Source organism: Balearica regulorum, chromosome 20 (genome assembly GCF_011004875.1).
Source record: "Balearica regulorum gibbericeps isolate bBalReg1 chromosome 20, bBalReg1.pri, whole genome shotgun sequence".
NCBI lineage: Eukaryota > Metazoa > Chordata > Aves > Gruiformes > Gruidae > Balearica > Balearica regulorum.
In genome coordinates this window covers 884958-911631 of record NC_046203.1, presented here as the reverse complement: position 1 = coordinate 911631, position 26674 = coordinate 884958, and the positions used below count along the sequence as shown (strand labels likewise).

The window sequence follows — 26674 nt, the reverse complement described above, 5'->3', positions numbered from 1 at the left end:
TGTACTTCGGCTTAAAATCTCCCAAAGGGAAATTGTTCAAAACCACTTTGCAGGTTTCTGTTGAAGGACAGTTAACGTTCCCCAGTGACTTATGCAGGTGTCTGGGGAGACTGGTGGGTGGACGTGCACGAGCTGGCCCCGAGAGAGGAGGGGAGGGTTTCACGCTGTCTCTGAGACTGCAAATGCCCACAACACCTGGCTGGTTACCTTTGGCTGAAGCCTTCCACGCACAGTAGCTCTCGTGTCCCATCAGAGACCCACAGACCCAGGCACCAGCAGATGATGGCACTCCTACACCTCCACACCACCTTTGCAGAGGCCCTTCTTCCCATGGGAAACATTAGCTGCTGGGCGGGATGATAAGTGGGTTCCTGGGGATGGTAGCCCTTGGAGACTTTGGCACTTGAGCGTGAAATCTGCGTCCATCTCAGGATGTTGGTGCCGTCACTTAGGCCCATTGGAAGGTGCGATCCTGGCTGGCCAAGCCCAGCTTGTTACTGGAAGTTGTTATTGGAAAGCCGGGCTCTGCCGACCTGTTGTTGCGGGGAGGTGGGTAACCGCGGCTGGGGCTGAAGCACGGCTTTGAATCACCTTCCCTGGAACCAGAGCTGTGGGTGCTGCCCGTGCTGGGGGCAAATTTCATTGCTGGTGATGGCAGTGTGAATGTGGAACTGTCCTCCATGGGCATGCACGTTGCGTTGAGTCACCAAGACATCATGTACGTAGAGGGGTGGCGACTGGCCACGCCAGGGTGTTTCCTGGGCTGTGGCACTGCCTCTCAGCCACGAAAAGAGCCAGACAGTTGCCAGAATGCTGTTGGCCAGAAGCTGGGAGATGGCCCTGGAAATAGTGCTTTGTCCACGTGCTGTAGCTGTGATCTCCTGTCTCTGCTCCCCTGCGAGGCCGTTCCCAGCGTGCCGCAGCGCTGCCCTCAGCATCCTATGCTGCTGCCATATGGAGGTTAAAACTTCTAATTTCCAGTTAAAACTTATTTATGGTGGGTTTATCCCTATCTGGTCTTGTTCCAGGCTTGTCCATTAGTTCCCGTTCCAGCAGCATTTAAGCACTGGTTTTCTCACCCTTGCGATTCCCCTGGGAACGAAGGGCTGGAGCCGGCTGCAGTCCCACGCTCTGCCCCGGCGTGCTGGGAAGGTGCCCAGCTCTGACTGCGAGCGGCACGGAGGGTCCGTGTGTGAGACCCGCTAACCCCAGCATCTCGGCCGGCTCTGGCTCCTGTGCGAATGACTCAGCCCAGCCGGGGAGGCCAGGAGGGAGCGGGGCCGGTGCTGGCTGGGCGCTGAGCGGGGCTTGCCAAGCCCAGCTTACCTAACGCCGCAGGAATGCCCGGCTCAGCAGGGCTCCTCGGCGCCGCTCTGAAACCCAGGCGTGCCGTGAGCCAGGCTTGTGGCCTCGGGCAGCAGCTGGGTTTGGGAAAGCCGGGACCAGGCTGGACGGTCCCAGACCTTGGCCCTTCTCGTGGCCCCGAAGTGGGACCCGCTGCTGCCTGCACTCGTGGGAAACCACCCAGAAACGCCTGCCTGGAGCAGGGCCTGCTCACCCTCTTTGTCATCCCCGCTGCGCCCAGCAAGAAGGGCAGCTGTAAGGACGTAAACTCCTGTTTGTTTGAGGGCAATGGGGACGGTTTATTGACGTGGCCCCTCTGTCGGGTGCTTCCCAGCCCCAGTGACTCCCCTCGCTGGGTGCAGCTTGATGAACCCACCAAACTGCTTCTCTACTGCTGTCCCCCCTGCACAGAGACACCCGGGTGTTTCCACCAGTTGTTACGCCTGGTCTCTGCAGCCGACGAGGGTGCGAAGTTGGCTCACGGACCTGGCCCCAGGCTTACGCTTGTTTGCTTGAGCAGTAACATCTGTGCGATACCTGTGTGCCGGTGATACACGTGCTGCTCCACGTCAACTCTCTCATGCTACTGCTACTGTTGGTGGAAATTCTGTAGAAAGGTGCTCTTTGTAGCCAAAACACCCCATTTTGTGCCATATTCCCTTTAGCAAAACCCTGTTTTGGAGTCACAGGCTCTCGTGGAAAAGGCAGCCAGTGCCATGCTCACCTGGGCAAAACTTTCTGCATAGAATTGACCTGCAAACAAAATGATCACCGATATGCACTGTCTTCCAGTGCCACGCTGCATTTTCAGTGCCATAAGGTTCCCCAGCACACTCTTGATGTGAATTATTTAAGCCTCGCTGTGGTCCTTGGAGGCGTTGAGCTGAAACTGCCTCCGACAATGGAAAGCAGGGATGGAAGAAGGGAAGGGAAGAAAAGGGGAGGCTCCAGCTCCGATCACTCACGCTCTCTGCCTTACACCCTCTCATCCTTCCAGCCCTGCTTGTTCGCTTGCCACAACAGCCAGAGGGAGATGCTGTAGCTGCTGCAGACACGGTTTGATCATAATCAGAAATCAACAGCAGGCAGGACCTGTTGTGTCTGTGAGACAATGCACGGGGTTTGTGAGTGCCACGCATGTAGATGAGGCTGAAAACCTCACGCCAGTGCAAAGCAACAGCCGGAGCCAGCACCAAGATTGCCCTGAAAGAAAGGAGAGGCTGGGGGAAGGCGGCGTGCCGCGGCATGCTGCTTGCAAAGGGCTGTTTCACCGACCTCGGGAACATCGCCGGCTACACACACAGGCGCACTTGCTCACACACGCGCACGCACAGCCTCTTGGTGCAGTTCCTCACAGCTCTTTGATTTGCAAGAAAGGAAATAAGACCTCTTAGAGCAGCAGAAGCAGCAGCTGTTGGTAAGATGTGCTGACAAAATTGAGCAGGGAGAGATCTCCAATCTGTTTCGCTGCCTGGGCTGGACCTCCTCCTGGAAGAGGAGCGGCAGAGGGAGAGAATGAGCAGCCCCTCCATCCCCGGGAAGATGGAGGCAAAACCTTTGTTCAACGTGCAGAAGGCTCTGGTGCAGCCTGTGCAGATGTGCATGTTGGATATCCCCCTGAGCGTGCAGGATGACGATGTAAGTAGAAGGCGAGCGAGCCACCAGCTCGATTTTGGCTCCAGGGATGGGGTGGGTGTGCAAGGGGCAGAGAGGTGCCGTGACCCCACCCCGGCGCTATCCAGGGGTGGTGAACTTCTGGCAAAGTTAAAGATGCCAAGAGCTGGCACCGCCTCCAGATGTGACCGTTTCCTCTCTGAAGCGGTGTATTTGGAGGCAGATCGTGTCTTGCACTTGCTGAATCCAGGGCACCAAAATGAAAGGAGTAGTTTGGGAGGGAGGGGAAGCCTTCCTATGTGGAAGACGACTTGTGTTGTTGCTCAGCGTAAAAGGGAGCGTTTGCTGTGCGTGCCCTGGCTCTGCCGCCCTGGGGTGGCCGATGGGTGTGAGAACCTGGGAGGCAGCGATGGGCTGCAGAGCTCGACTCTGCCTTCACGTACCTTGGTGACTGCCCTGCCGGGTCTTGCCATCCGTGTGGGCATCAGTCCTGCCCTCTCGCTCGGCTGCTGTGCTGCAGCTGCAACCAAATGCAGGGTTTGGTCCACAATGCAAAAATTGGCGTTGGCTGCAGCGCTGAGGCAGAGGTTTCCCCGATGTGCTCGGTCAGGGGATTCCTGGTCAGGGCTCCTCTTGTCACCTTAACTCTGCCCCTTGCAGAAATACACCTTGAATCTGACTGTGCAAGGAGGAACCCTGTGATAAAGCTCCTGGAGAGCCCGAAATAGGGGCAATGCTTTCCAGAGCTGGTGGGTGGTGAGTGGTCAGTGTCCCACCTGGGCAAGGGTTTTGGGTGTGATCCAGGTGCGGTTAAAACCTGAGGCAAAACTTCCTTTGATTTTTGGAGCAGGGAGAAGCCCGTGGTCTTGCTGTGTGTATTCAGTGTTTGTACTGTCACTGCAGGAGCCTGAAATCTGTATTTTCTTGATGGCAAACAATTGATATGTCATGGTTAATGTTACCTTCTCTTCTACCTTATCTGTGTGTTTAGAGGTGAAGTGATGGTACAGAAATGAGCTTGCTTCCCTTGGAGGAGGGAGGACTTTCCTGCAGGGTGGTGTGTTGGATCTCAGCAGGGGTTGAAAGCCCCAGCCCCAGCTCAGCAGCCTGCAAGCGTCTCTGCAGGGACAGGGGGCTTGCAGGGAGCCTCCTATATTTAGAAACACCCCAGGGCTTTGCCGGGATCTACTGCGTTGCTGCACTAATGAGGATACCTGTGAGGGACACTGCAGAGCTGGTGGGGTGTGCCGGGGGTGGGAAAAGCGCCCCGAAAGCGCGGGTGCCTCCTGCAGCGTGCGTGGGAAGGAGGGAGGGCAGCCAGGCGTTGGGAGGTGGCTGGAGCCTGGGATGAGGTGGATGAACCAGCGACTGGATGCTTGATTCTTAAGCAGCAGATTTCTCAAGGCTTACGCTACGCGGTATCCATTCCTGCTCAGTAGTGCAATCTGGCGCTGGATTTCCCTGCGGCCTGTGGTGCAGCACGGGGGATCCTCAGGGTTTGCCCAACAGAGGTGGAGGCTTCCCTCTCTGCAGAGGAGGAACCCTGCGCTGGAGACCTGCGCTCACCTGGGACGGGGCGTGGGGGATGCTCTGGCCTGGGTTGCTTGGAAATGACCCCTGCTTGCTCATCTTATTACTGGTTTTACCACAGAAAAGAAAATAAATTTTTAAGGGGGTGTTGGTTGGTTGGTTGGGTTTTTAATGAGTCCCACTAACCCCTTGGCGGGTGCTGGGTCACAGCCAGTCCCAGGAGCTGTGTCAGGGTGAGGGTCAGTAATCTGGCACATCGGGGTGTCCCCAGCCCTCGGGTCATTGCCGGGGCGTTAGCTCCATTGTGCAGGATGGAAAGGGTTAGCCTTTCCTGTGGAAACTCAGCTGCCCTGAGGTCAGGCTGGGAGCATCTCTCCAGCATCCCCATTTGCACTTGAATTGAGTCTCTGCGTGTATACCGTGTGTACCGTGGGCGGTTCCTGGCCGCGATCACCTCTCCCAGCTCAGGGCTCTGCTGGTGCTTCCATCCCCTGCCCTCTGCTGCACTGGGCAGAGCAGGATGAGACCCCCGGGGTGAGCGTTGGCTGGTGGCACCCGTGAGCAGGAGGCAGATTAGGAACTGCTCTGCCTCTCCGAGCTCGTGTACTGCTGCCTCAAGGCTGAGGATGCTCGCTCCGTTTTGCGCTCCTGGAAAGCGGGGGCATAGTGGCTCCCCAGCCCCCGCGGAGCTGGCACCTCCCTCTGCTGCAAAGCACGGGCCAGCGGGGAAATGCCGGTGGGGAAGTCCCGAGCAGCATTTCTGTCTGTGGAGCAATGGGGAAACTCCTTTCACAGCTGACAGATTCCCCCCAGCCAGGCAGGGTTTGGTGTCTCACGCCTACCCATGTGCAGGTACCTGCTCATCTCCCCGCCGTCGCTTCTGCCAGTCTGCGTGGGCATGGTGGAGGGAGCCGCCTTGGCATTTCCCCCTCTATTTCAGGACTTTCAGGCTCATTAATTGCCTTTCTTCTTGGAGATGGCACAAGGAGGATGGGAAAGATACAGGAGCTGCGTTACATGGGGACCTTTGGATGCTCACACCCAAAGGAAGGCCAGTAAGAGCTGGGGGTCCAGAAACTGATTGAACCAGGGCCGAACACCCAGGGCACCCTGCCTGTGCTGCAGCGCGCTGGCCCTGACCCAGCGCTGCCTCCCTGACCCGTTGGAAGCGCGGGAGCGCTCCAGCAGATCTGCGGGAGGCAGGGATGGAAGAGGGTAAAACAAATCAACCTCGTGGGAAGGGAGACCCGCCTGCCCCAAGCCCCGCAGCCCTTTGCAAAGGTGCTCTGGGTCGGCATGTGCATCTCCGCAGTTGAGTTGGCGCTTTGCAACCCTCCCTGCCCTTTGCAAAAGGAGCCATCCCGTCCCACCAGCGAGCTCCCCTCTTCCCAAAACGCCCTGCAGCCCCGCGGTGAGCCCTCCCTGCCCTCCCCTCCCCACAGCTGGTACCACCGCCAGAGAAGCAGTGCCGTGGGCTGCGCTCCGTGTCAGAGCCAGCCAGCTCCCGGAGCGCTCAGAAACCGTCCTCTCCTCAGGACCCTGTTTGGTTTTGTGGGTGAGGAGTCAGACGAGTGTTTTCCGTCCCCCTGGGTGGGAGTTGCTGTGCAGGCTCCTGCAGCAGCAAAGGGACAGTGGCAGAGGGAGAGGCGGAGGAGCCGGGATGCGACCGTGAGGAATGGGAGCGTTGCGGGGGGAGGAGGAGGAGGGTGCAGCGGCACTGGAGACCCAGGCGGGAGGTGTGGGACAAAGCTGAAAGCCGTGGGAGCAGAGCTGTGCTTCGCTGCGCCCGATTCCCGTTGGCACCAGCTTTGGTGTGGCCACCGGAGCACCCGGTCATTGTCGCGCGTGCTCCCGCTGGGACCTGGCACACCCGGGTTGCTGTCAGGTCTCTGCCCTCCCCGGGGGACAAATCCTGCCATCTCTCTGGCCCCAATCTCCCACACGTGCAAGGCAGAGTGTGGAAATAACCCCAGCTGAGCTCTTCTGCAGGATCCCGTCTGTCAGTCTCCATCGCCAGTTGGACCATAGCTGCGGGAAGGCCTGGCTTGAAAAATGGCCTTTCCTCATGCTGCGAATCCAGTCACTGGACGCACAGCTGACCCCTTGCACCCGGGGGAGCAGGGCTTTGGCCTCCGAAAGGAGCAAGGGAGCCAGGCAATGCCCCGGCTCGGGCCCGTTCCCTCGGGGCAGAGGCTCGGTTGGGCCGACATCTCAAACTCCTGTTTTTCGGGAAAGCTGGGGCAGGGCTCCCTGGGGAGCGTTTCACCAGCCGGCAGTAGGCCGCTGGACGTGATGGAGAGACGTGGGCTGCTCGTGCCCGCGGCCGGCTGGAAAGGGACCACCACCCCCCAGGCTACCCCCAACGTGGTGGTTCGTGTTGGGCACGGGGGGCTCTCGTTTCTGTCTCTCTCGCTAGCTTTCGATGGGGCTGTCAATCCCTCCCTTTCATAATTCAGCCACAGCAGTTGCAAAATTTCCCAGGGCGCCTCTCTTGCTATTATGGGTAGGGATTTCCAAAGCTTTGCTAATAAAAGAGCAACAGTTTCTATATCTGGGAAATGGGGAAATCAATGAACGGACTGTTGCAAGTGATATAACGGCTTTTTGTGGCATCTCGGGCAGTTCCCTAATATGACGGCGCTTTATGGCATGCTGTTTTGTCAGCTTAATTAGCAATATCCGCTCCCTGTGAGTGGGAGCCCACAGGGCTGGGAAGGACCAGTGAGCCGATGGCCCGTGGTGGTGGGTGCTGCCGCCCGGGCCCGTCTCCATCTCGCACGGTCCCAGTGCATCCCTGCTGCCCGACGGGTCGGTCCGCTCGCGGTTGTGCATCCCGGGGAGTCCCAGGCTAATGCCATGCAGCTGACCCAGCCCTGCGTCATGGCAAAAATCGCTGGGAAACACTGCCTTGTTGCAATGTCCAGTAAATGGCAAGCGAGAGGGGGTTGCGGCACAGCCTTTGGTCTCTTCCAGCACAACTGTGTCCCGGTTGGACAGTTAATGCGGCTCTGTGGGGTGAGAAGAGAAACAATCAGGTGAAGTTCTCAGTGTCCTGCTTAGGCACTTGCATCCTCCGGAGCCTGTCCTGGCGGTCTCCCCATCTTTGCCTGTTTCCTTTCTCCTCTGTGACATCCAAATAAGTGCAGTCAGTTTGACTTCAAAGTGGTTAGCAAATATTTTCCACTCCAGTGGGCTAATTAGTTAAATTACATTTCACATGCTAATTTATTCCTCTAATATTACTTTTTTCCCAGCGTACTGGAATACAGGAGAAGATAAAAGCTTAGTTTGACCTTAGAGCCAGGCTCAGAGGAGCTGGAGATGGGAACAAACGATTAGTTCCCAGGTTTGCTGTAGCAGAGGCTTTTTCTCTGCCGCATTTGAGATCTCATTCAGTTGAGCTTTAAGTGTTTTGGCTGACTGCGACCTGGGTATCTTGGGTGAAATGTTGTCCTCTGGCACATAGAAGAAAAACTTTCAGATCAGCAGTAATGAGCTACTAATTTCCAGCTTCTTTGTTCCCATCTGCAGCACCAGTATCACCTTGGAGTGCTGTGTAAATGGCAACTAATCAATCCTCGTGGGAATGGGGTGAAGGGATCTGCTTAGTCCACGGGCACCAGAGCTGGCCTCGGGATTCAGTCCAGCACTCGAGGGTCGTGTCCCACAGCAGGAATGACGGCCATCCTGTTTATAGTACCGTAAAGGGGCTGGAAATGCACCTTCCTGGCCACGCTTGGAAGGCTGAATCCCCAGGGCTGGGGGATAGATGCTTCCTGCACGCTGGGTCAGTGGGGCTCAGCTCCCGCAGCGGGCGCCTTCGGGCGATGGGGTGAGTTGGCGAGCGGGGTGGGTTGCACGGTGTGAAATCCTCTTGTTCTGCTGGTGAACCTTTGCTGGCAACTGAGCCCTGCCGGGGCCGAGACACTCGGTATCTCCTGCAGCCCCCGCAGCACCCCTCCGCTCGCTCGGTGCGGCTCTGCCAGCCTGCGCACGTCGGGGGCGGGAAGGCTGTAACCGAGAGCCGAGCGGGGCCGGGGGTTTGGTGCTTGCGACAATCGTAGGTTGAAGCCGTGCCGAGCTTGGGGTGAAGCGATAGCTGCAAACAGCCCTGTAATGAATCAAACTCCGCTGTGTTTATATCAAAGGCTGTTTCTTTTGCACTGTCTATGGTAGATGTTATCAAGAGGGAGGAGCTGAAAATGAGTGCTGGGACTGTTTCCTGACCACAATTAGAGTCAAAAACAACAAATTCCTCCATCCCTGCTCTTGGCCAAACTCTCCTTTTCCCTCGGGTGAATCGTCACTGGGTTTCTTTGGAGAAAACTAGAAACTATGGAAAAAGTCTCCCAGGTTGAATTCTCACTTGCAAGGACAGAAATCCAGGAGTGTGCTGGAAAGTCTTGGGATTTCTGGGAATTGCCCTGGCAAGGCTGAGGGCTGAGCCCATCCGACACCTCGTGTGCATGTACGGAGCAGCTTCAAGCCTGTCCGCGGCTCCCGCGGTTGTGCTGTGGGTGCTGCCGCAGCCGACCAGGGCGGCGTGTGTAACCCTTGTGCCGCATCTGTACCTCTGCGCTGGTTTTATCAGTGCTGGGGGAGGGTACCTAACCACTGCCCCGTCAGCCGGCTAAACCCCCCCGAGCTGCGAACGCGCGAGGCGATGGGCGCTCCTGTATGCGCCTTTGGCCGCTGGCAGAGCGGCTGTCCCAGGAGCTTTTGGGGTGCTGGCAGTCGCTGTTTCCAGCCCCTGGGGAGGCTTCAGAGAGGGAGTGGTTGGCGTGATAGCCGAGTATTTACACTGGCTTAGAGATGGGGAAAGGGTCACCGATCGCTGCTGCGTTTGGTTCGCTGGTACTAAAGTGGGCAGAGTCCTCCTGTGTTCATCGGCTGAATAAACAAGGGAAATACAGCTGTGGGAGTGCTGGGCCAGTAATATCAGGGTTACACTTTAAATAAGTAGTTAGCAGGACTGTGTTGATGCAGCCAGGCAGACAAGGGATGCCAAAGTGAAATGAAAACCCAGACCTCTGGAGCCTTGACCAGCGTCTGATGCAGCTCCCTGGGGCACCGCCTGCCTTGGGCACTCATCCTGCCTGAGGGTTTGTCATTACAGCCTGAACACGATCGCCTCTGGGAAGCCCCAGTTGCAGATTGAGATGTGTGGTGCTCACCAAGCGTCCGTGCTTGGCCCGTGCATAGCTGGCAGGTCAGGCTTGGTCACACCAGCGGCATCTCCAGGCAGCTGCCTTGCGCGTGCCGCAGCACTGGGTGCTCCCCGGCTCTCGTTGCTGCCCTGATGGAGTTATTGGTGCAATTAAAGCAATGCTGATTCTCCATGCGCTGCAAGTGCAGAAGGAGCTGACATTTCCAGTAATTGTTCAATCGATCTGCTTTCAATATATTTTATAAGTGGCCTGGCTGGATCTGTGTTTGCTAGCGCTAGCTGTGGGGCAGAAACTGCAAAGAAAATCAGGTAAAACGCTATGTGCCACATCCTCTACTGCTGTAAATCAAGGCTAGCCCACCAACTTTGGTGGCATTACAACCTGTCTCCAGCTAAGGACACGAACTGATGTTCAAGGTGACATCCTAGAGCATTTCTCCATTGCTTTGCTCTTCCTTCCCATCCTTTAGGACCAGCTTCTGTCTGAAATCCGAGGGCAATGTAAGAGCTTGCTCCTCTTGCAGCTTTTACTCTGTAGATGTGTATCTCCGAGAGGTACAGGCTCTGCCTCTTGCACTTTCCCTTTTTCAAGTGAAATGGGATCTCTTCTCTGTGCTTCCTGCTTTCTCGCTCCCTGCTCTCCCTTTTCATCCTGACGATACCGGAGGGACCCTCAAACTCAGCACAGCATTTTCCATGGCTCCAGGCACTGCCGGGAATGCACAGCCGGGTCCTGGTGCCCACGTGCTGCTGTCGGTAGTTGGCTCCATCCCTGCACCCCAGGGCCGGGCACCCCGATGAACAGCAGATCGGCAGCGGGCCGCGGAGCAGCTGCCTCCTGACGGTTCGATTCAATAAGGGCCCGTCAATACAATTTGCTGTCATCTGTCACTTTGCATCGGGGCTCAGCGCAGCGCCTGCAGAAGCAGCTGTCGCCGGAGTGCGCTACGAGGGCTGCCGGGGCTGCTTGGTGTCCGCGTGTGCTCAAATAAGGCGAGTCCGGCTTACTGACTGGTTTGGCACGTTACAGGTGACCACAGGCAGGTCGCGATGCCCTGTCGGGGTCTTTGCAAGAGCACGGGGGCACTTTGGCCCTGGCTACCCTGCCTTTCCTAAGCAGAGATCATGTGTGGGTGTCTCCTGCCTGCCAGTGTGGCCCCATCCCTCCTCTGCCCGGCTTCCCGTGCCGCATCCTGCAGCGGGGCTGGCCCAGGGACGAGGCTGTCATCAATACAGCCACTTGGTTTGGAATGTGCCAGCTGCAAACACAGGGGAAACGGAGCTTTCACCCTATTCACAGCCGCAAATGTGACAGCAGAGCGTGGATGTAGCCCTGGGCATCTCCCACCCAGCGACTCCATCGGAGCTGGCCCTATTTATTTGCCCCCTGTTTTGGCAGCAAACAGCAAGCCCCGGGGCCGTGCTGCAGCTGAGACAGCAGAGAGCGGCAGTACTGAAGCAGAGGGGTGCTGTGCTCTGTGTGCTTGACGTGCAGTTCAAGGCCTTGAGCTGGACCCTGCCTGCCTTTGGACGTGGCTGCTGCCGCAGATGCAGGTGGCACCGCTTCTTGCTGACTACGCTCTGCTTTTGCAGTCCGTGGTGTTGCTGAAGCATCCTCGGGGTGGCACGCGGTCGCTGCGTGGCTGCTCCTTGGCCAGCACCAACATGCCTCGGGGCTCTCGGCACCTCTCCAAAGCCAACACGTGGCTTCGGTGCATCCCCTGACCCTCACTGCACACCAGTGTCCCCGTGCATAAGACAGCAATTTTCTTTTGTTTAAGCATTGCCGAGCACAGATAGGCACTGCTGCTGTATTCAGAGCACGCTGAATTTAGCCATGTGAGCTTCAGATAATGCGAAGGAACTACCCTGCCAGGAGCCCTGTGCTGAAACAGCTTGATTTGGCCACAGTGCTGGATATTGAGTGCTGTTTTGATGCAAATAGCGTCTCTGGTTTTAGTGTGATGTGTTTGCGAGGTGATAAAACAGTAAGGGAGGACAGCTCGATGCAGCTCAGCGTTGGCTCTGTCCTGAACCTGGAGTGCTTTAATTGCATTGCTTTTGTATTAACATTGCTGAAAGGATTGGCTCCATCTCACCCCGAGGAGACGGCTCTTGCCAGACCCGCCTGCCCTGCGACGGGCCGTTTGCTCTGTCATATGACAGTGCCGTAATGTAACGGGCCAGCCGGGCTGGTGGTTCGGTATGGGCAGAACTTGTGACATTTGGTATTTTTACCTCCCGGCTCCGGGAGTCACGTGTGTGGCATCACGCACGCTGTCTGGAGAGGCAGTGTGCTCCCTGGCCTTGTGGTCCGCGGCTGGGACTTTCAGGCTTTACCTCCGTGCGAATGCTGGTCCTGAGCAGCGTCTCAGGTGCTCGTCTTCCTCTGCGCCTTTATGGTAAGAGACTTCCTCTATCTTAAAGTGAAGCCTTGATGTTATGAACCCCAAGGGCTGTTTACATCCAAGGACTGGTGATTTTCTTGTGTCATCTGATGTGCAGACTCACGCACGTCTCCTCTGCCCTGTGTCCTCCCTCCTCTCCCGGCTTCTCTGGGCTCATGCTGGGGCTGTGTCTGGGTGTGCTGGGGCAGCGCTCAGCGGCTGGGCACCTCGGGTCTGTGCTCCCTCTGGGATCCCATCCTGCTGACAGCTGCCGTCTGCCTTTGGAGGTTGGGGCTGGGTGCGGTGAGCTCCGGAGGGCAGCTGGCAGGATCCAGGTCCTCGCCTCGGAGGTGCTGAGGAGCTGTTTGGGATGAGCAGTGTGACAATCTCGATAGTGTCTGCCTGTGATATTGGTGACAGGGAAGCAAATGCAGAGCAGCACCCCCGGTAACGCTGGTGGCCCGAGACGAGGGAGCTTGTTCTCCTGCCGGCCAGGAAATAGCGCCCAAAAAACCCACCTTAAAAATAACCCCTTTCTGTTATTCTGCTTTTCTTCTCCCTTTAGGCTCCTATGTGCATTGCTCTGAGAGTCTGGGGTGGTTTTCTTTCATCATAGTACTCTCCCCAGCACTTCTACTTCCCGTGCTGGAAATCAAGTACAAGTAAGGAACTGCAACCAAGCGAGGAAGGAGGGGAAATGCAGTTTGTAGTGCCAGAGTCTGGGCTGACCGACCAGAGCAGCTGGGAGGCACGTCTGGGGGCTCTGGGGAGATGCACCGAGGATGAGGAGAGGCAGGATGGAGACAGCTGTTGCAGCCATGCAGGATCCGGCAGCGTCGCGGTCGTGGGTCGGGGAGCCCCTGACCGGGGGGGTCCCGCCTGGGCAGCCCTGCGAGCTGGCTGGAGCCAGGAAATGGAGACTAATCCCTTCCCACCCTGCTGTGTGCGGAGCAAGAGGGAATCAAAAGCAGCTGAAAATCCCGGATTTCCCTTTCCATTTGGTGGAGGGATGGGGGAAACACAGGGGAGGGGGCGGACAAGCTGCCAGGCACAGCTCCACCTTTCCCCACTGCGCAGGGCTCGGTGCCTCTGCGCCTGCAGCCCTCGCCCCTGGCGGGAACTGGCCCCATCCATCCCCAGTTATTTTGGGGCCAACACAAGGCAGGACCCCGTCTCCACGCATCGGGGCCGTGGCTGCTGCTGACCGTCCAGCCTGTCGCACCAGACTCCATCCGAGACCTACAACAAACCTCAATTTCCAGGGGCCCTCGCCAGCTAAGCCTACCCGCTGCCCCGACCCTCTCGCTGCAAACCCGCTCCGGAAAAGAGCTTTGCAACGGGCGGCGAATCTGCACCGGGGCCCCACGTGAGGAAGGGGGAAAGGGAAGCTCTCCAGGGGTTTGGCTTTTGCAATGCCCCGGCTGGCATTGCACCTGCGTGGCGCCGGCTTACACGCCCACGTGTAATGGAAACACTGACACGGCTTCTTACCAGCGCGTTGCAAATAGCTACGGGGTAATTAACCATCGATATGTATATAATCCCGAGATTAAAAAAAATTGACCTGCCACAATGTTGGCCACTGAGGAATGGATTAATCAGCCCATCCTTTCTGTGCCACGAGAGCTGGAGTTGGGAGGAGCTCATCGGGGGCAGGATGCTGCCTCGGTGCTGCAGAAGGTCTTGCTGGAGCTGGATGAGATCTTTAGGGAGCAGCTTGTTTCACTCGCCGTCTGGTCCCTGACCCTCCTCCAAATGCGCGGGTCATGTTTTCTAGCTTTTTTCCCCTGCAACTGGGGGGGGCAGAAAATTCTTAAAATCTGATTTCCTACCAAAATGAGACTAATGCTGTCATGGTGTCTGTCTGCCTGTGTCCTCTCTCCCCAAACAACTTCTGAACCTGCTGGCCTGCTTCAAGCAAATTTGGCCGAGGGCTCACTGATAATTAAGTCTGCAAATATGATGAAATGAGATGGTTGAGAGGAGGAAAAGAATCTTGTAAATGCCCCAAAACATCTGTAGCATGAGTTCATGTATTATTAGACACCAGAAAATCCACGTGGGAGATGCTTCTTATAAACACTTAAACCACAAAAACATTTTCATTCTCGGTTCATACATCTTTAGGCACCAAAGACTGTCTCGAGATACAAAACCATAGGAAACAACACAAGTAGTTTCAGCGCTCACAGGATGACCTTTTTATTTTAATGAAAACTGAAATTCTTCGGCATTCAACGTGGTCCCCGGAGCCAAGACTTGAAGGAAAAACAGCATCAATCATGGAACCGAAGGTAGAAAGTTGGGAGGGTCAGCGGCGCCGCGGCCGGACTCAGCGCCACGGTGTGACTCAGCGCTCGCCGAGTTTGTTGGTATTTGTGCCACTGTAACCGAGAGATAAATCTGGCCCTGGGCCACCGGCGTACAGTATTGTTTGGAAGAACTCTGCTCCTCCATGCCAAAAGCCCACAACAAAAAGAGTTTTGCTGGCCATTGAGCGAGGCCCTGGAGTAACTTCCCCTGCTAAAACAATGTAGAGCGGAAACCTTTTAAATGGTAATTACCAAAGGGAAAATAATTTTTTTTTAAACATCCTTTGTCTGAGGGCCTAACAATACCTGGGAATGCTAAAAGACTTTTACAATTCTTAATTGACTTTTCAGCCCTGTGAGTGTTTGTTTCATCTCTGCAAAACGCGGCTCGGGGCTGGGCAATGAAACTTTCCCTTTCCAGCTCTTGCCAGCCTGATTTCCTGGCTCTCACGTGGCCGACACCAGTAAGCGTGTACTCGGGCTGTGAAAGCAGAATATTTTCGTGTCCGCTCACTGCATCCCAGCCCAGACCAAGGTGAATTTGGCCCAAATGATTTGGCGGGGGCCGCACGGTGTCGGCAAGCACCCGGGCGCGCTGATGCTGGTCCAGCTGTTGGACGTCCCTCCTGCCGTGCTCCTGCTGCGGCTCCTCTCCCTCGTCCCCGCGGCTGCTCCGGGCCCTCTGGCTCCTCTCTCGGCTGCTCGCTTTCAATCACATCAGCTCTTCGCTCCGACGGAGCCTGGCTCCAAGGTTTCACTTCTCGCTTCAGATCAAGTCAGCTTTCCTGCAGCTTTCACGGCGGCTTTCCGATGCGTCCAGGTTTTGATGTATGCTTTCCCTGACGTTTGTGCAGCTGAAGGAGATACAGGACCATTGTTGGAACATCCTTTTCCATATCCCCCATTAAGGGCCTTTGTTCCTGTTTAACTGGATGTCTTATTTTAAGTAACCTCAGATATTTACATTATGTGTGTGGTACACCTTACTGTTGCTTCACTTATTTCCAGGATCTGGCATTTAAATCCGTTCCGACTTATTCCTGTATGGGCTAAGTCTCTGTACTAAACCTAAGCTACAGGTAAATCTTTTATTTTGCTACCTGTAGCTCTTCAGATCAGCTTGGCACTGCAGCCCGGCATCTTGCAGCCTGTTTGGGTCACACATTTAAACTGAGCTTTGGATATAATTTAATCTTGTGCAACACAGCAACTCTACGCGCTTCCCTGTGCTTGCGCTATGGCATCGCGTTTCTCTTGGACTTGTTAGCAGCTTCACGGCCCCGTTCCCTCCCCTACGTGTGTTCAGACACGTCGCTCCAGGGATAGGGGAACGGATGGTGCTGATCAGGTTCAGGGAGCTGAGGCTGAGTGTGCCGGGGAGGTGTTTCCATCAGTCGTGGTAGTCACACGGGTGCAAACCTGCATCCCTGTCCGCAGGGAGAACAAGCGGCGTGGGGTCAGAGCACGTCCCCAGCTATAGCGCAAGTGCAGGCGCTCGGCGATGCCCCACGCGTGCTGGTAGGACCCATCACCCGGGCGGAGGGCCGGGGGTGAGTCTGTCTCCACCTTCCCTGGCCCAGGAGGAGAGCCAGTGGGATGGCCGGAGAGCGGGACCCAAAGGCCGGTCCGAGTTCCCTGTCTGTCTGTCTGTCTGCCCGGCGCAGGCGATGCGCGTGTACGTGTCGCCTTTGTGGCTGCAGCAGCACAACCCACCTGCGCCGGCCAGGGAAGGCACGAGCGAGAGCAGGGATAGGAGCTGATGACGAGGACAGGCGCTCTGCCGAGCAAAGTTTCTTCGTTATCCGCTGGGATTTCTCTCTTAATCAGTTGCCAGAGCCTCTTGTTTCCGAGAGTCTCCTTTTACACGATTCAGCTAAATGTGTCATTTTGGCTGGTTGTCATTGGTGGAAAAATGTACTGCCTGTCCTTGAACGTATTTTTGAAAGGTGAGCGGAGCCAGAACTTCATTCTGTTCCTTTTCCACCCCGGCTCACAAGCCTGGCCAGGGAGCGCTTGCTGCTGTCCGGCTGCTTTGGAGGGGGCAGCGCTGGGCTGAAGGGGGGCTTGGGGGGGGGGGGCACTAAACAAGCAAAGACACGAGCACCCCAAAGCCGTAACAGCGGGTGATGCCGCTCTGTTTCATAGGCTGTCCCCAGCTGCTTGTTGCAGTATATATTTTGCATATTTAACAGAGCAGCGTTTTGAGCTGAGCTGGTGCTCCCAGTCAGGCCCCAGTAGCACGGTACAAAGGTGCTGGAGGGAGGAGCAGCTGCGTGCGCGAAAATCCAGCACATAACCTCCCTTGCCGAAGGTTGTAATGAGGGCAATAAGTTATGCCTGGTAAATCCCTTGATGGGTTGAGCTTCTTTTGTGAAGCGGTGCAGCTGGGAGGCAGGTTCACTTTGCTTCGTGCATCTGCGTAGCCCCTGGCCGCTCCGTGTCTGGGCAGGGGCCGGCAGCGCCCGGGGTGCCCTCCGGGAAGCGAGGGGCTCGGGGTGCTGCGCTGGCTGTGGGAAAGTGACTCCAGCTGTTGGGGGACCCTGCAAGGCTCGGGGTGCTTTACCAGGAAACTGCCACCGTTGGACCTTGCCCAATGGCAGCGATCGCAGATGTGTGTTTCCAACGTGTAATGAAATCTCACCGGCTCAGCTTATTTTCCTGGTTGATGAGAAGCGCTGTTTTGATTTCAGAAGGGAGTTTCCCCTATCTTCAGGGGCTACACCCATTCCCGTCTTTCCCTGCCAACTTTTGTGGCTTTATAACCTTTCCCCTCTTTTCTACCAGTGATTTTTCTTATCCCAACTGCTAGGCAGAGGACCCGTGCAGGCAGGGGTGGAAATTACAACAACTTTGAGCACCTGGGAGACTCGAACTCCTCGTACGCTCATCGCTAAGCAACGCAGAAAAATGTTTTTCCTGTTTTTTCTTTTGGTTACAAGCACCTTAGGTGGTATTTGTTAAAAGAGCTGACTGAAACATTCTGGCAGAAAGGTGATAGGGAGATAAAAGCTGCCTTTAAAGACAAACAGCTCAAGAAATAATAGTCCTTACCAGAGGAGCTCTGGCGTGTCTGCAGCGCATCAGGCTTCAGCGGTTTAATGCCTGCTGAACTCCACGCTCGGGGTTCGCCGCCGCCGGCAGCGGAGAAGCACGTGGGGAAGGAAAATGCTGCGACCCGCAGCTGCAGCCCCTTCTCGGTGTGGGGATGGTCCGTAACAAAACTCGCTGGGTGTTTTACGATCCTCTCAAAACAGTGAGCTCTGGGCAAGCTGTTGTGCATGTTTTGCTGCGTGCCTCTGCCATCAGTGCCCTGCAAAATGCTGTAAGGTGCTTTTCACAAGGTGGACCTTGTTATCTTTGGCTTTCTGGGCATGTTTTCATGTTAGTAGTTATATTTTGCCTCTTTTCTGAGTATTTTCTTTTCCCTGTAAATGGCTGTGCGGCGCTTTGCAGCGAAGGAGTCGAGGCGCCTCTCCCCAGAAATGCCCGCACAAAGCGTGCTGTGGTCAGTTGTTTCTTAGAAAGTGGCTTGATTCCCCCGTACCCGCCGCGTTGGCCTTGTTCTGCTGGGTTTTTAGAGGTCAGCAAGCTTGAAAGACTAAGGTTTGTGTTGTCGCTTGCTGCCCTAATGGAAGATGCGCAAATGCTACGGCCAGGTGGGTGGCATAAGAAGTAGGATCGAGGAGAAATATTCCTGCAAGCTCTTGAGTCTCCAAGGCTTGTGGCATAATTGCATCGCCGCTGCTGAGCTTCGGGAGCCTGCAGCCTCCGCAGGAGATGCTGTAGCCCAGCTGTGCACAGGGGCTGCAGGAAATGAAACACAGAATAGCTGGATGGAGAGTTTTAGATCCTAATTGCCCGGGGATTTTGTGTGCTTCCTAGCAGAGGAACTGACAATAATTAGGAGCTTGCCTTGCTGTGTTAGACATTTGGCGTGCTTCAGAGAGGCTGGAGGAGAGCTGCGTTCCTGAATGAACCCGGTTCTTAATCGGTAGCTGCCCGTGGGGGGCCGTGGCAGGAGGGGGTGTCGCAGCTGGAGAACAGGCAGAAGGGGCACAAAGTGCGGGAGAGCCCGAGTCAGCCTTCTTCCCTACCAGCACCAAGAGGTCGCGGTGCCTGCTCGGCCCCGAGGAACGCCCAAAACCTGGAGGCAGAGCGAGTGATCCAACCGCCCTGCATCTGAAGCACGCGGCGGAATAGTTCCTAAAATCCACACTTGCTGTAAGCTGTGGAAGTGGTATGTGGCTCACCCCTAAAATCTGGTTAAATAGGGGCGTTGATCGTGTTTGTAAGTGAGAATTGGGTCTGCGAGGGACTGAGGGCTGGCCGTGCTCTGTTGGTCTCCAAATTTTGGGAGCGACTGCTCAAACCTGACATCTCTGTACAGATGGTACTGAATGGACCGGTGACATTGTTTTCCCTTTTTATGCAAGCTCAGAGGTTTTTTTCCTGGTCCTGAAGGAGAAGAGGAGATAGTACTGGTTTATTATTATTATTATTTCTTATAAAATAATCTTCCAGTTGAGGCTGGGCAGCGGAAAGGAAAGCCTTTCAAATTAAAGTCTGAATGTCTAAAAAGTTTTGATTTAGGACTCAATGCAAGTGTAATGAATGGCCTGACTTCTAGTTAAAAAATTTTTTCTATCGGTAGTTTTTTTCCTCCAAATTGCCTTACAAAAAGCAACAAAAAGGGTTTCCCCAGCCTCTACAATAGACGGAAGCGTTATCATCTCCATTTTATAGCAAGCAGCCTGACATAGAGCACTGCGGGGATTTACTCGACGTGCCTTGTGAGTTGGTGCCAGAACTTGGGACAAAGTTCCGGATAATGTTGCAATCCCCACATAAAACAGCCCGGTTCCCATCGGAGGCTGCTGATTTGGGTCCCGGTTCACTCGCTTGTCGAACAGCGAAAGCTGGTGGTGTGCGATGCTCCAGAGGGGCTCGGCTAGAGGCGGCGGGGGCTGATTCTTGCCTTCTGTGGTCAGGGCTGAGATCAGCTTTTTTCAGTTCTTTGCTCTGGCGTCTGTCCCGCTGGAGGCTCGCTGCAGCTCAAAGAAAACGGGTTTTGTGAGGAGGTGGCAGTGCGTGCCCTGGGACGGTGGCAGGAGCGTTGGGGGTGTTTGCAGGACACCCGATGCCTTGCAGGAGGACTTTCCTGTGAAAGTGTTTCTGAGCGATGCTTTGGGGTGGGCAGCCTCGCTCGCTCAGCCCATGGCCTAATGGAGAAGAAAAAAAAAAAGCCCCAGCAATATAGGGCACAGGAACTGGGTCACCGTGAGTTTTGTCCTGTAGGAAATACGCTGGAAAGCCCTTCTCGGAAGTGGAGCGATGAGATGAAAGCGAAGGAAGGCAAACGCTGGCAGGGCTGGAGGATGGAGCTGAGGGGGATGCTGAAAGGCTGCGTGTACGAGCTCGATGTGCCAGGGACAGACAACTTGGGGTCTGCGCTGAGCCCTGTTAGTAAGAAACAAACTGAGGTCTGAATCTGCAGGTCCTGGCCCAAATGGATTGAGCGGAATCAGGAAACTGGCTTAGAGTTTGCAGAAGCCCCTCTGGGTTATCTGCCAGGTTATCTACCGTGCAGGGAAGCCTGTGGGCTAGAGGCTGCAGCAGAGGAGCACAGATTTGTGATCTGGGGATGCTCCGGTTGTGGCTGTGTGGGTTTGTATTTATTCAGCCAAGTGCTGATTGCAGAGTGGTGGGAAGAATCAAAGGGATTTCCCGTAGCACCCGGTTCTGGCGCCCACTGAAGTCGATGGGACGTTTACAGCTGATGTCAATGCAAAATGGTCAGTGTGCTGTGAAAAGCTTTTGCTGAGTTTGCAAAGTGTAAAATGATATTATTATTTTTTTAAATGTGTCAGTCGTTGATCATGTTCTTAAATCCCCTGCTCCTGGAGTCACGTGTGTTTAAATAATGGCATTTTCCAACAATTTCTAGACCTTCAAGGGTATAGGGGAGAAACCTGAGGGTGCGATCTGCTTGTTCCCTTTCAGCTCTATGCTAAGCCCTGAGAAGTTATTTGGTTTGAATCTCACGATTTTCAAGAGCCTGGTCCCTGACAGCTGAGTGTTTGGGGTTAGCTACGCTGAGCAAACATCCTGAACTTGGGCTCCTGACCCGGCTTTGAGTGTTTTGCTTTTCAGACCCAGAAGGTTCCCAGGAGAGGAGAGAGGAAACTGGCTGGCTATTTTTAAACCCTCTCAGTTGCCTTCCTGCCTTATATTATTTATTATCCATTATCAGAAGTGTTTCTCCCCTGAAACCATCTTTAGTGGTCAACCAAGGGACCGGTGAAAATTGCCCATCAAACGGAGCTGCATCTTTCCTTAGAGGTCAGATGAAGCTGTAGGGTTTTGAAGGGTTTTGCCAACTGAAAATGAGTAGTGCTGTTATTTATTATGTGCACTCAACCAGTGCCAAGCAATTCCAGCGGTGGACCATAATTTCACTGCCCTTAGAGATAAACACCGAAGAAAAGCACGATCGCCCTCCCAAAGACCCTACAGCCCAGAGAGGCGGCGCTGATTTCTGCCATAGAGAACCAGGCGCTGCCTCCAATTTCTGTGTGTGCCGAGTGAAGCGATGCACGCGACTGATCTCATTTTATAGCACATCTTGCAGTATCATGCGGTTTCTGCGTGACGCGCCGGTGGGTCTGAGGACTCCGCACCTGCGGAGCGTTGTCACATCCTTTCCACAGCGGAGAAAGCTTCAGTGACCTGACTGGCACTGCGGGGTGACCTGGGCAGGGATCAGGGCCACGGCTCTGTGCCTGGGCGGTGTTAAAATCCACTTCACCCCCAAGAGAGTGCCCTGAAGGTGCGGGGCTGCCTGGGGCAGTACAAGGCCCTGGTGCAGGGCTGGGTCCCTTTTCCCAGGGTGTCCTGGGAAGTTCCCTTGACCCTCTGCAGCTCCAGATAAGCAGGACAATAGCCCACGTTGTCCTCGCTCATCCTCCTGCCTGGTGAACTTTCAAGTTTGAAGCATATTGCATCCCTGGCAGCTTTGTTAATCCTTTCCTGCCCGGGCAGGAGCTGCTGGTGCCCTCGGCAGAGCTGGATGCGTGAGCCTCGGCTCCGTGTTCTCATCGGAAATGAAGCCGCGGGGCTGGCAGGCCCTGGGAGGCTGATGTTATTTCAGCTGCGCAGGGAGCTGAGGCGTACAGGTCTGGGTTTTGGTGTTGTCAGCAGCCACTGCCCGGACCCTGTGGGGCAGTTTATCGGCAGCGTGTGAGGAGGGGAGGGGAAGAGCCAGGGGAGGCTGAGAGCACGCTGTGCTCAGCGCAGGGGGATGGTGGATGACAAACAGTTTTGCCTGTTTTTCTTTGCCTCTGAAAACAAAAATTACATTGCAGGGTTTCAGCATCATCCTGGAGGCTCAGGGCCTCTTTGAAGCAGGATCTGCCCCGTTTCTCTCTCCCTGAGTCCCTGCTGGGCCAAGCGCGGGTGCCCTGGTCCCTGCTCCCCGCTTTGCCCGCGCAGCGGGGGCCTGGCACGGGGCAGGGGTCAGACCCTGCTCCCGGCACTGACGTGCTGCGTGGCCTCGGTCACATCCCTTCAGTCTCCCTGGGGGATGATTCCCGCCGCCCCCGCGGGGCTGTGACCGTGTCACCCCGCGAAGGGCCGGGCAGGGCTCTGAACACACGCAGCACTGTTGGCGGGGGGCTGAGCTCACGTCATGAGATAAAACTTGTCCGTTCAGACAAAACCACGCGCCGTTAATAGTCATGAACTTGAATTTCATACTTTTTCTCTGGGTGGTGGTGTGTGAGCCCCAGACCCGGGTGCTGTACGAACACCTGGTGATACCGGGCTCCTCTTCCAGAGCCGGTCCCCTGTATCGCTTCGCTCCCGCCTGCCCCGGTTAAAGCCCCGACCGTCCCGCTGGGGCTCCGGCCAGCCTGGCCCGCCCCAGCCCGGTGCCCCCCTCCCCGCTCCGCTCCTCCCGCCAGCTGCGTGTCCCCGCCACCCGCAGCTCCCGCCGTCGCCTTTTGGGGGGCTCGGGGGGTTTTTCCCCGCTCGGTCGCCTCCCACGGCTCCGTGTCCCACCCCCCCCCCCCCCTCCCCGCGGGGGCCGGGCCGAGCCGAGCCGTGCCGGCCCCCGGGCGGGGCGGAGGCTGCGGGAGGAAATCCAGTGCCTGGTTTTGCAGCCTCGCCGGCTCCGTCCCGGCCCCGCGGTGACATCAGGCTGCTCGGCGGCGGGGGCGGCTGCGGGCTCCGGGCGGCTGCGGGCTCCCGGCGCCTGCCCCGCTGCTGCGGGCGCTCCCGCCGCGCCTCCCGGGCCGCTCTAGCCTGCCCCCTCTCCGAACCTCCCGCCGCCGTTCTCCCTTGCCCGGTGGCTCGGTACCAGCCTCCCCCGGTGCATCCCCGGGGGCGCTGGCGGGGCCGGCGGCGGAGCGCGGGGCCGGGGATGCGGCGGCGGGGCCCATGGTGAGCCGCCGGCGCGCCCCGCCGCACCATGCCCCCGCCGCCGAGAGGATGTTCGAGGGCTGCCGGCGGGCGCGGAGCCTCTGGGGCGGCGTGAGGCTGGAGGTGGCCGGGGAGAGCAGCCCCGTGGTGCTGCACAGCTTCACCCAGCTCGACCCCGACCTGCCGCCGCTGGAGGTGAGTGCGGGGGTGGTTGGGGGGAGTCACTGCTGAGATGAGTTTGGGGAGCTCAGCCCGCTGCAGGGCGCACACCCCTCTCTGGTTTGGGGCTCTCCGCCTCGCCGGCAGCCTGGCTAAAGCCGTGGGCAATCTGCTACGCGGAGTGCCCTTTCATTTCATTGCATTTTACTTAATCAACGGGTGCCCTTGCTTGGGTTTTCTTGCCGTGTGTGCCTGTGCCATTGACGGGCAGGCAGGCTGCCAGGCAAAACCAAAGAGCCACTCCCCCTTAAGACAACCAGGAAAGGGGGCAGATTGCTAAAACCAGGGGCTTTTAATATTTTATTTGAGACTCTGGCTGCTGGAGGCAGGAGTCTGCTCAGATCTGAGCTGCTGGTAAAGGCTTCAGGCTTGTCCAAGTCACAAAAGCGTTCTCTGGGAAGGTTACAGGCATCGGGAGGACTTTGCTGGAGGATGCAAAATATTTGTGCTTCTTTGGCTTCGACCTCGGGCAGTTCAGGGTCGGACTGGTCCCCTGGAAGTCTCAGTCTGAGTGGTTTGTTGATGGCAGTTGCCTGTGGAGGTACCCGAAATAATCTGAGTCAGAGCTGTGCCTTTTTTCTTAGTAATGGATGATTACCTAGAGCGTGCCAAGAATGTTATTGATTCTGAGAAAAACGGTGTGTTGGGAGAAGCTCAGCTGGAGGAAGGTTTCGGTGTTCAGAGGTGGCGCTTTCACGGCAGCGTCCCTGCCCTGCGGGCTGGTGGTGCAGGGGTTAATATCAGCGAGGGTCAGTAAGTCTGGCTTAGCTGGGCTTTAGAGCCAGCTGCAGATGTGCTTCTCAGTTCTGGATGCTTCCTGCTGGAGGGGGGTGGCGGAGAGGGGGAATCACCACTAAAACCTTTTGAGTCACTGGGCAGATATCCACAGAGGGCAGCCCGCCTTTCAGGGGGTGATGGCTCCTTCTCCCAGCGCTAAAGGATCTACCCCATAACCTCCGATGGAAGGTCTTGGTCAGCCCCTGCCAGGAAGGGATTATCTCGGGCTCTGGCTGTATCGGTTCACCTCCGGCCTGGTGGCAGGGGCTCAGCAGCTCTGCCGAGAGTTCATGAAAGCCCCATCCAGCTTATTTCCCCCCCTTTCCCCTCCCTGCTTCTCTCTCCTGGGGGTGGGCGTACTGACATTGTTTGGAGTACATCATCTGGTTCGTGTTATGCCTGGCAGGAAGTCCAGCCTCTCCGGCCCTCCGCGCGCCGGGAGGCCGAGGGGCCGTGCTTTTGGCAGGGAGAGCAAGAGGAGTGGGGAGGAAAGGAGGGGGTGGCGCAGCGTGCTGCCCTTACCCCAGGGGAGAGGCTGCCTGGCACGTGCAAGCCCCCGTGCACCCCGGCCGGAGGAGGCTCTGGAGAGCGTTTGGCAGCATCTCGGGCAACGGAGGCTGCAAAGGAAAGTCACTGGGTCCGAGGGCGGCTTTGTGTGGCCCCCGCTGGCCCTGAACAAGTCCTCGTTCCCCCGAGCACAGCGGGGAGACATGACTGTCTCCCAGACCTTCTCTGAAGCCGTCTTTGCCCAGATTTCTGCTCTGGGCTCTATATGGGTCCGTGCTGCATAATGGTCAGAGCGCAGCCCCAGCATCCGATTGCGTGGGCTTTCCTCCCAGCCCTGAACAACTCGCAGACAAATTCCTCCTTTCTCTGTACCATCCATTTGCAAGTGATGACAAGAAAAGGTGCATCCCAGAGTGGCATATGATGACCCGCTGCCTCCCGAGCAGCTCTGAGACGCTCGGAGAGCCGCTAACCTCGGTGCGTTCCCGTGCGAGGGCCTCCGCTTCGCTCACTAAGCCCCGGCGGGTGGGTTGCGCTTGCCGGCATTACAGCGCACAACTGGAGAAAGGAAAAAACCCGAGAGGGTCAGTGTTGTGATAACCGTCCTGGCAGCAGCCTGGTGTGGTTGTAATCCTCCGGTAGAGTTACCCTGCAAGATGCACGCTGGGAGGAGAAGGCAGATTATTTGAATAAGCAAACCCCCAGAGACCTTCAGTGTTTTGCTAACCCCCGTTAACAGCCCCGCAGCGCTGCCGCCGGTGCCCAGGTCTGCGGTGGGAGCCTGGGCTTGCTGCCTCCAAAGGGAGTTGCGCTTCCCGGGCTCGGCGTGTCCCCGGCGCAGGGACAGAGCTGGTTTTGGTGGAGCTGTGCCAGCTTGTGGGGTGGATAGTCTGGTCCCACAGGGAATAGAGGATCCCTGGAAAGTGGCTGGGCAGGTTGTGGGGAACACGGATCTCGTTTTCCGCTCCTCGGCTGAGCCCCCGTGGATGTCAGCAGGGCAGACCTTTGCCTGTATCCCGCAGCAACGGCATCGATCACCCAGGCGTCGCTTAGAGGTCTCGTGGCCACGTGTTGCCAAGTGCTCTCGCCGTGATTTTAACCACAGGGAATGGAAAATTTAAGCTGTCTCAAGCGAGGGACAGATGGAGCAGCTTTGCAGACCTTTTGCTTTGACCTTTCCAGTTCCAGTCCATCCCAAATCAGCAGCGAGTGTCAATCCTTCCTGTCCAGTGGCAGCCACAAAGTGAATTTGGTGGCCCTTCTCCTGGTCCTTGCTGGACAAGCGTGCCCTAAACACCACTGCAGATAACACAGACTGAAACTTCCAGGAGGCTGAGGTTGCTGAACCTCTAGACAAGTGGCTGGGCTGACGCATATCAAAAAAGCTTGTGTGCTTGCTATTCTGGCTCTATTTATTTTCTGAACAATTAGGAGATTTTCACTTGCTAAACGCATCCTCAAAAACTTGAATTGCTCAGCCCAGATGCCTTGGAGGTCAGTGCTTGTTCTTAGGAGGCGAGGGAGGGGCAAAGATAGCTCTTAAAAGCCATTTTCTTTTAGCTTCCTATGGTGCCTTTGGAAAAAGATCCTTTTCTCCCAGCCTGTTCTCCTCCCCCAGGCACAACCTGATATGCCCCTTGCAATTTCCCAGATGAACATCATCTGTTGGTATTTCTTGGATGGGGACCTACCTTCTGGGTCCCTTCCAGAAGGGTTTGGAGCCTGCGGTGAGGCTGGGAGCAGGCTGAGATGCTGATTGTTGGTGGCTGCTGCAGGATGGGAATAACAGAGGTGGGAGGGATTTTTTTATTATTATTTGATATGGTTAGAGAGAAGCTGGAGAGAGTTTTCTAAATGTGTTTGTGTGAGGATCGCGTTGCTTGGAGGTTGCTGTGCCATGTTTCCGTAGGGGTAGGAAACCCTCCGGTACTGGGATCTCGCTGAGATTTTAGTGGATTTAGTACCAGGCTGGCAGCTCTGGGAACTGAAATCTCTGTTCACCCACAGGCTGGACGGGCAACCCCCCCCCCAGGCACCCCCACGCCCCGGCTTTGCTCCTGGGGCTCCCTGCAACGAGGGAGGCAGGAGGTCCCGTGTGCAGCTCAGGGCACTCCAGAGCCCCCCAGATCACACCATCGCTCCGCTACGGCCATCTGGTTTTTAGCTGTCGGGGCGGGGTTACCGGACAGGGACAACTCAACGCGGTCTCGGAGCATTTCCCTGCTTCCGTGTGCCTGGGTTTGGGGCGCGATGAGCAAAAAGAGCGTCGGGCCGGCCGTGCCTGCAGGGATGGGTCTCGCTCAGCCGCCACCGCTCTTCCGGAGCTGGAGGGTGGGCTGTGACCTCCCCACAGTAGGGCCAGAGCACGGCCAAGTTTTAGGGTCACCTGAGTTTGTCCGGCC

The 26674-nt window shown here is 56.5% G+C and overlaps 1 protein-coding gene across 5 annotated transcripts in view; it reads left to right on the top strand.

Annotated features, from left to right (window-relative positions):
* Positions 1-26674, top strand: part of RALGDS (ral guanine nucleotide dissociation stimulator) — a 61524-nt gene that overhangs the window by 12557 nt on the left and 22293 nt on the right. Inside the window, exon 1 of one of the 5 annotated variants that reach the window (XM_075772539.1) lies at positions 2845-2982. The exons of 2 other annotated variants lie outside the window; for them this stretch is intronic. In XM_075772539.1, coding sequence (XP_075628654.1) covers positions 2860-2982 — 123 coding nt within the window. In that variant the 5' untranslated portion in view covers positions 2845-2859. Of the gene's footprint in view, positions 1-2844; positions 2983-22547; positions 22965-26674 lie in introns of those variants that run through there. 2 more of the 5 variants (XM_075772541.1, XM_075772542.1) reach the window with 2 other exon arrangements.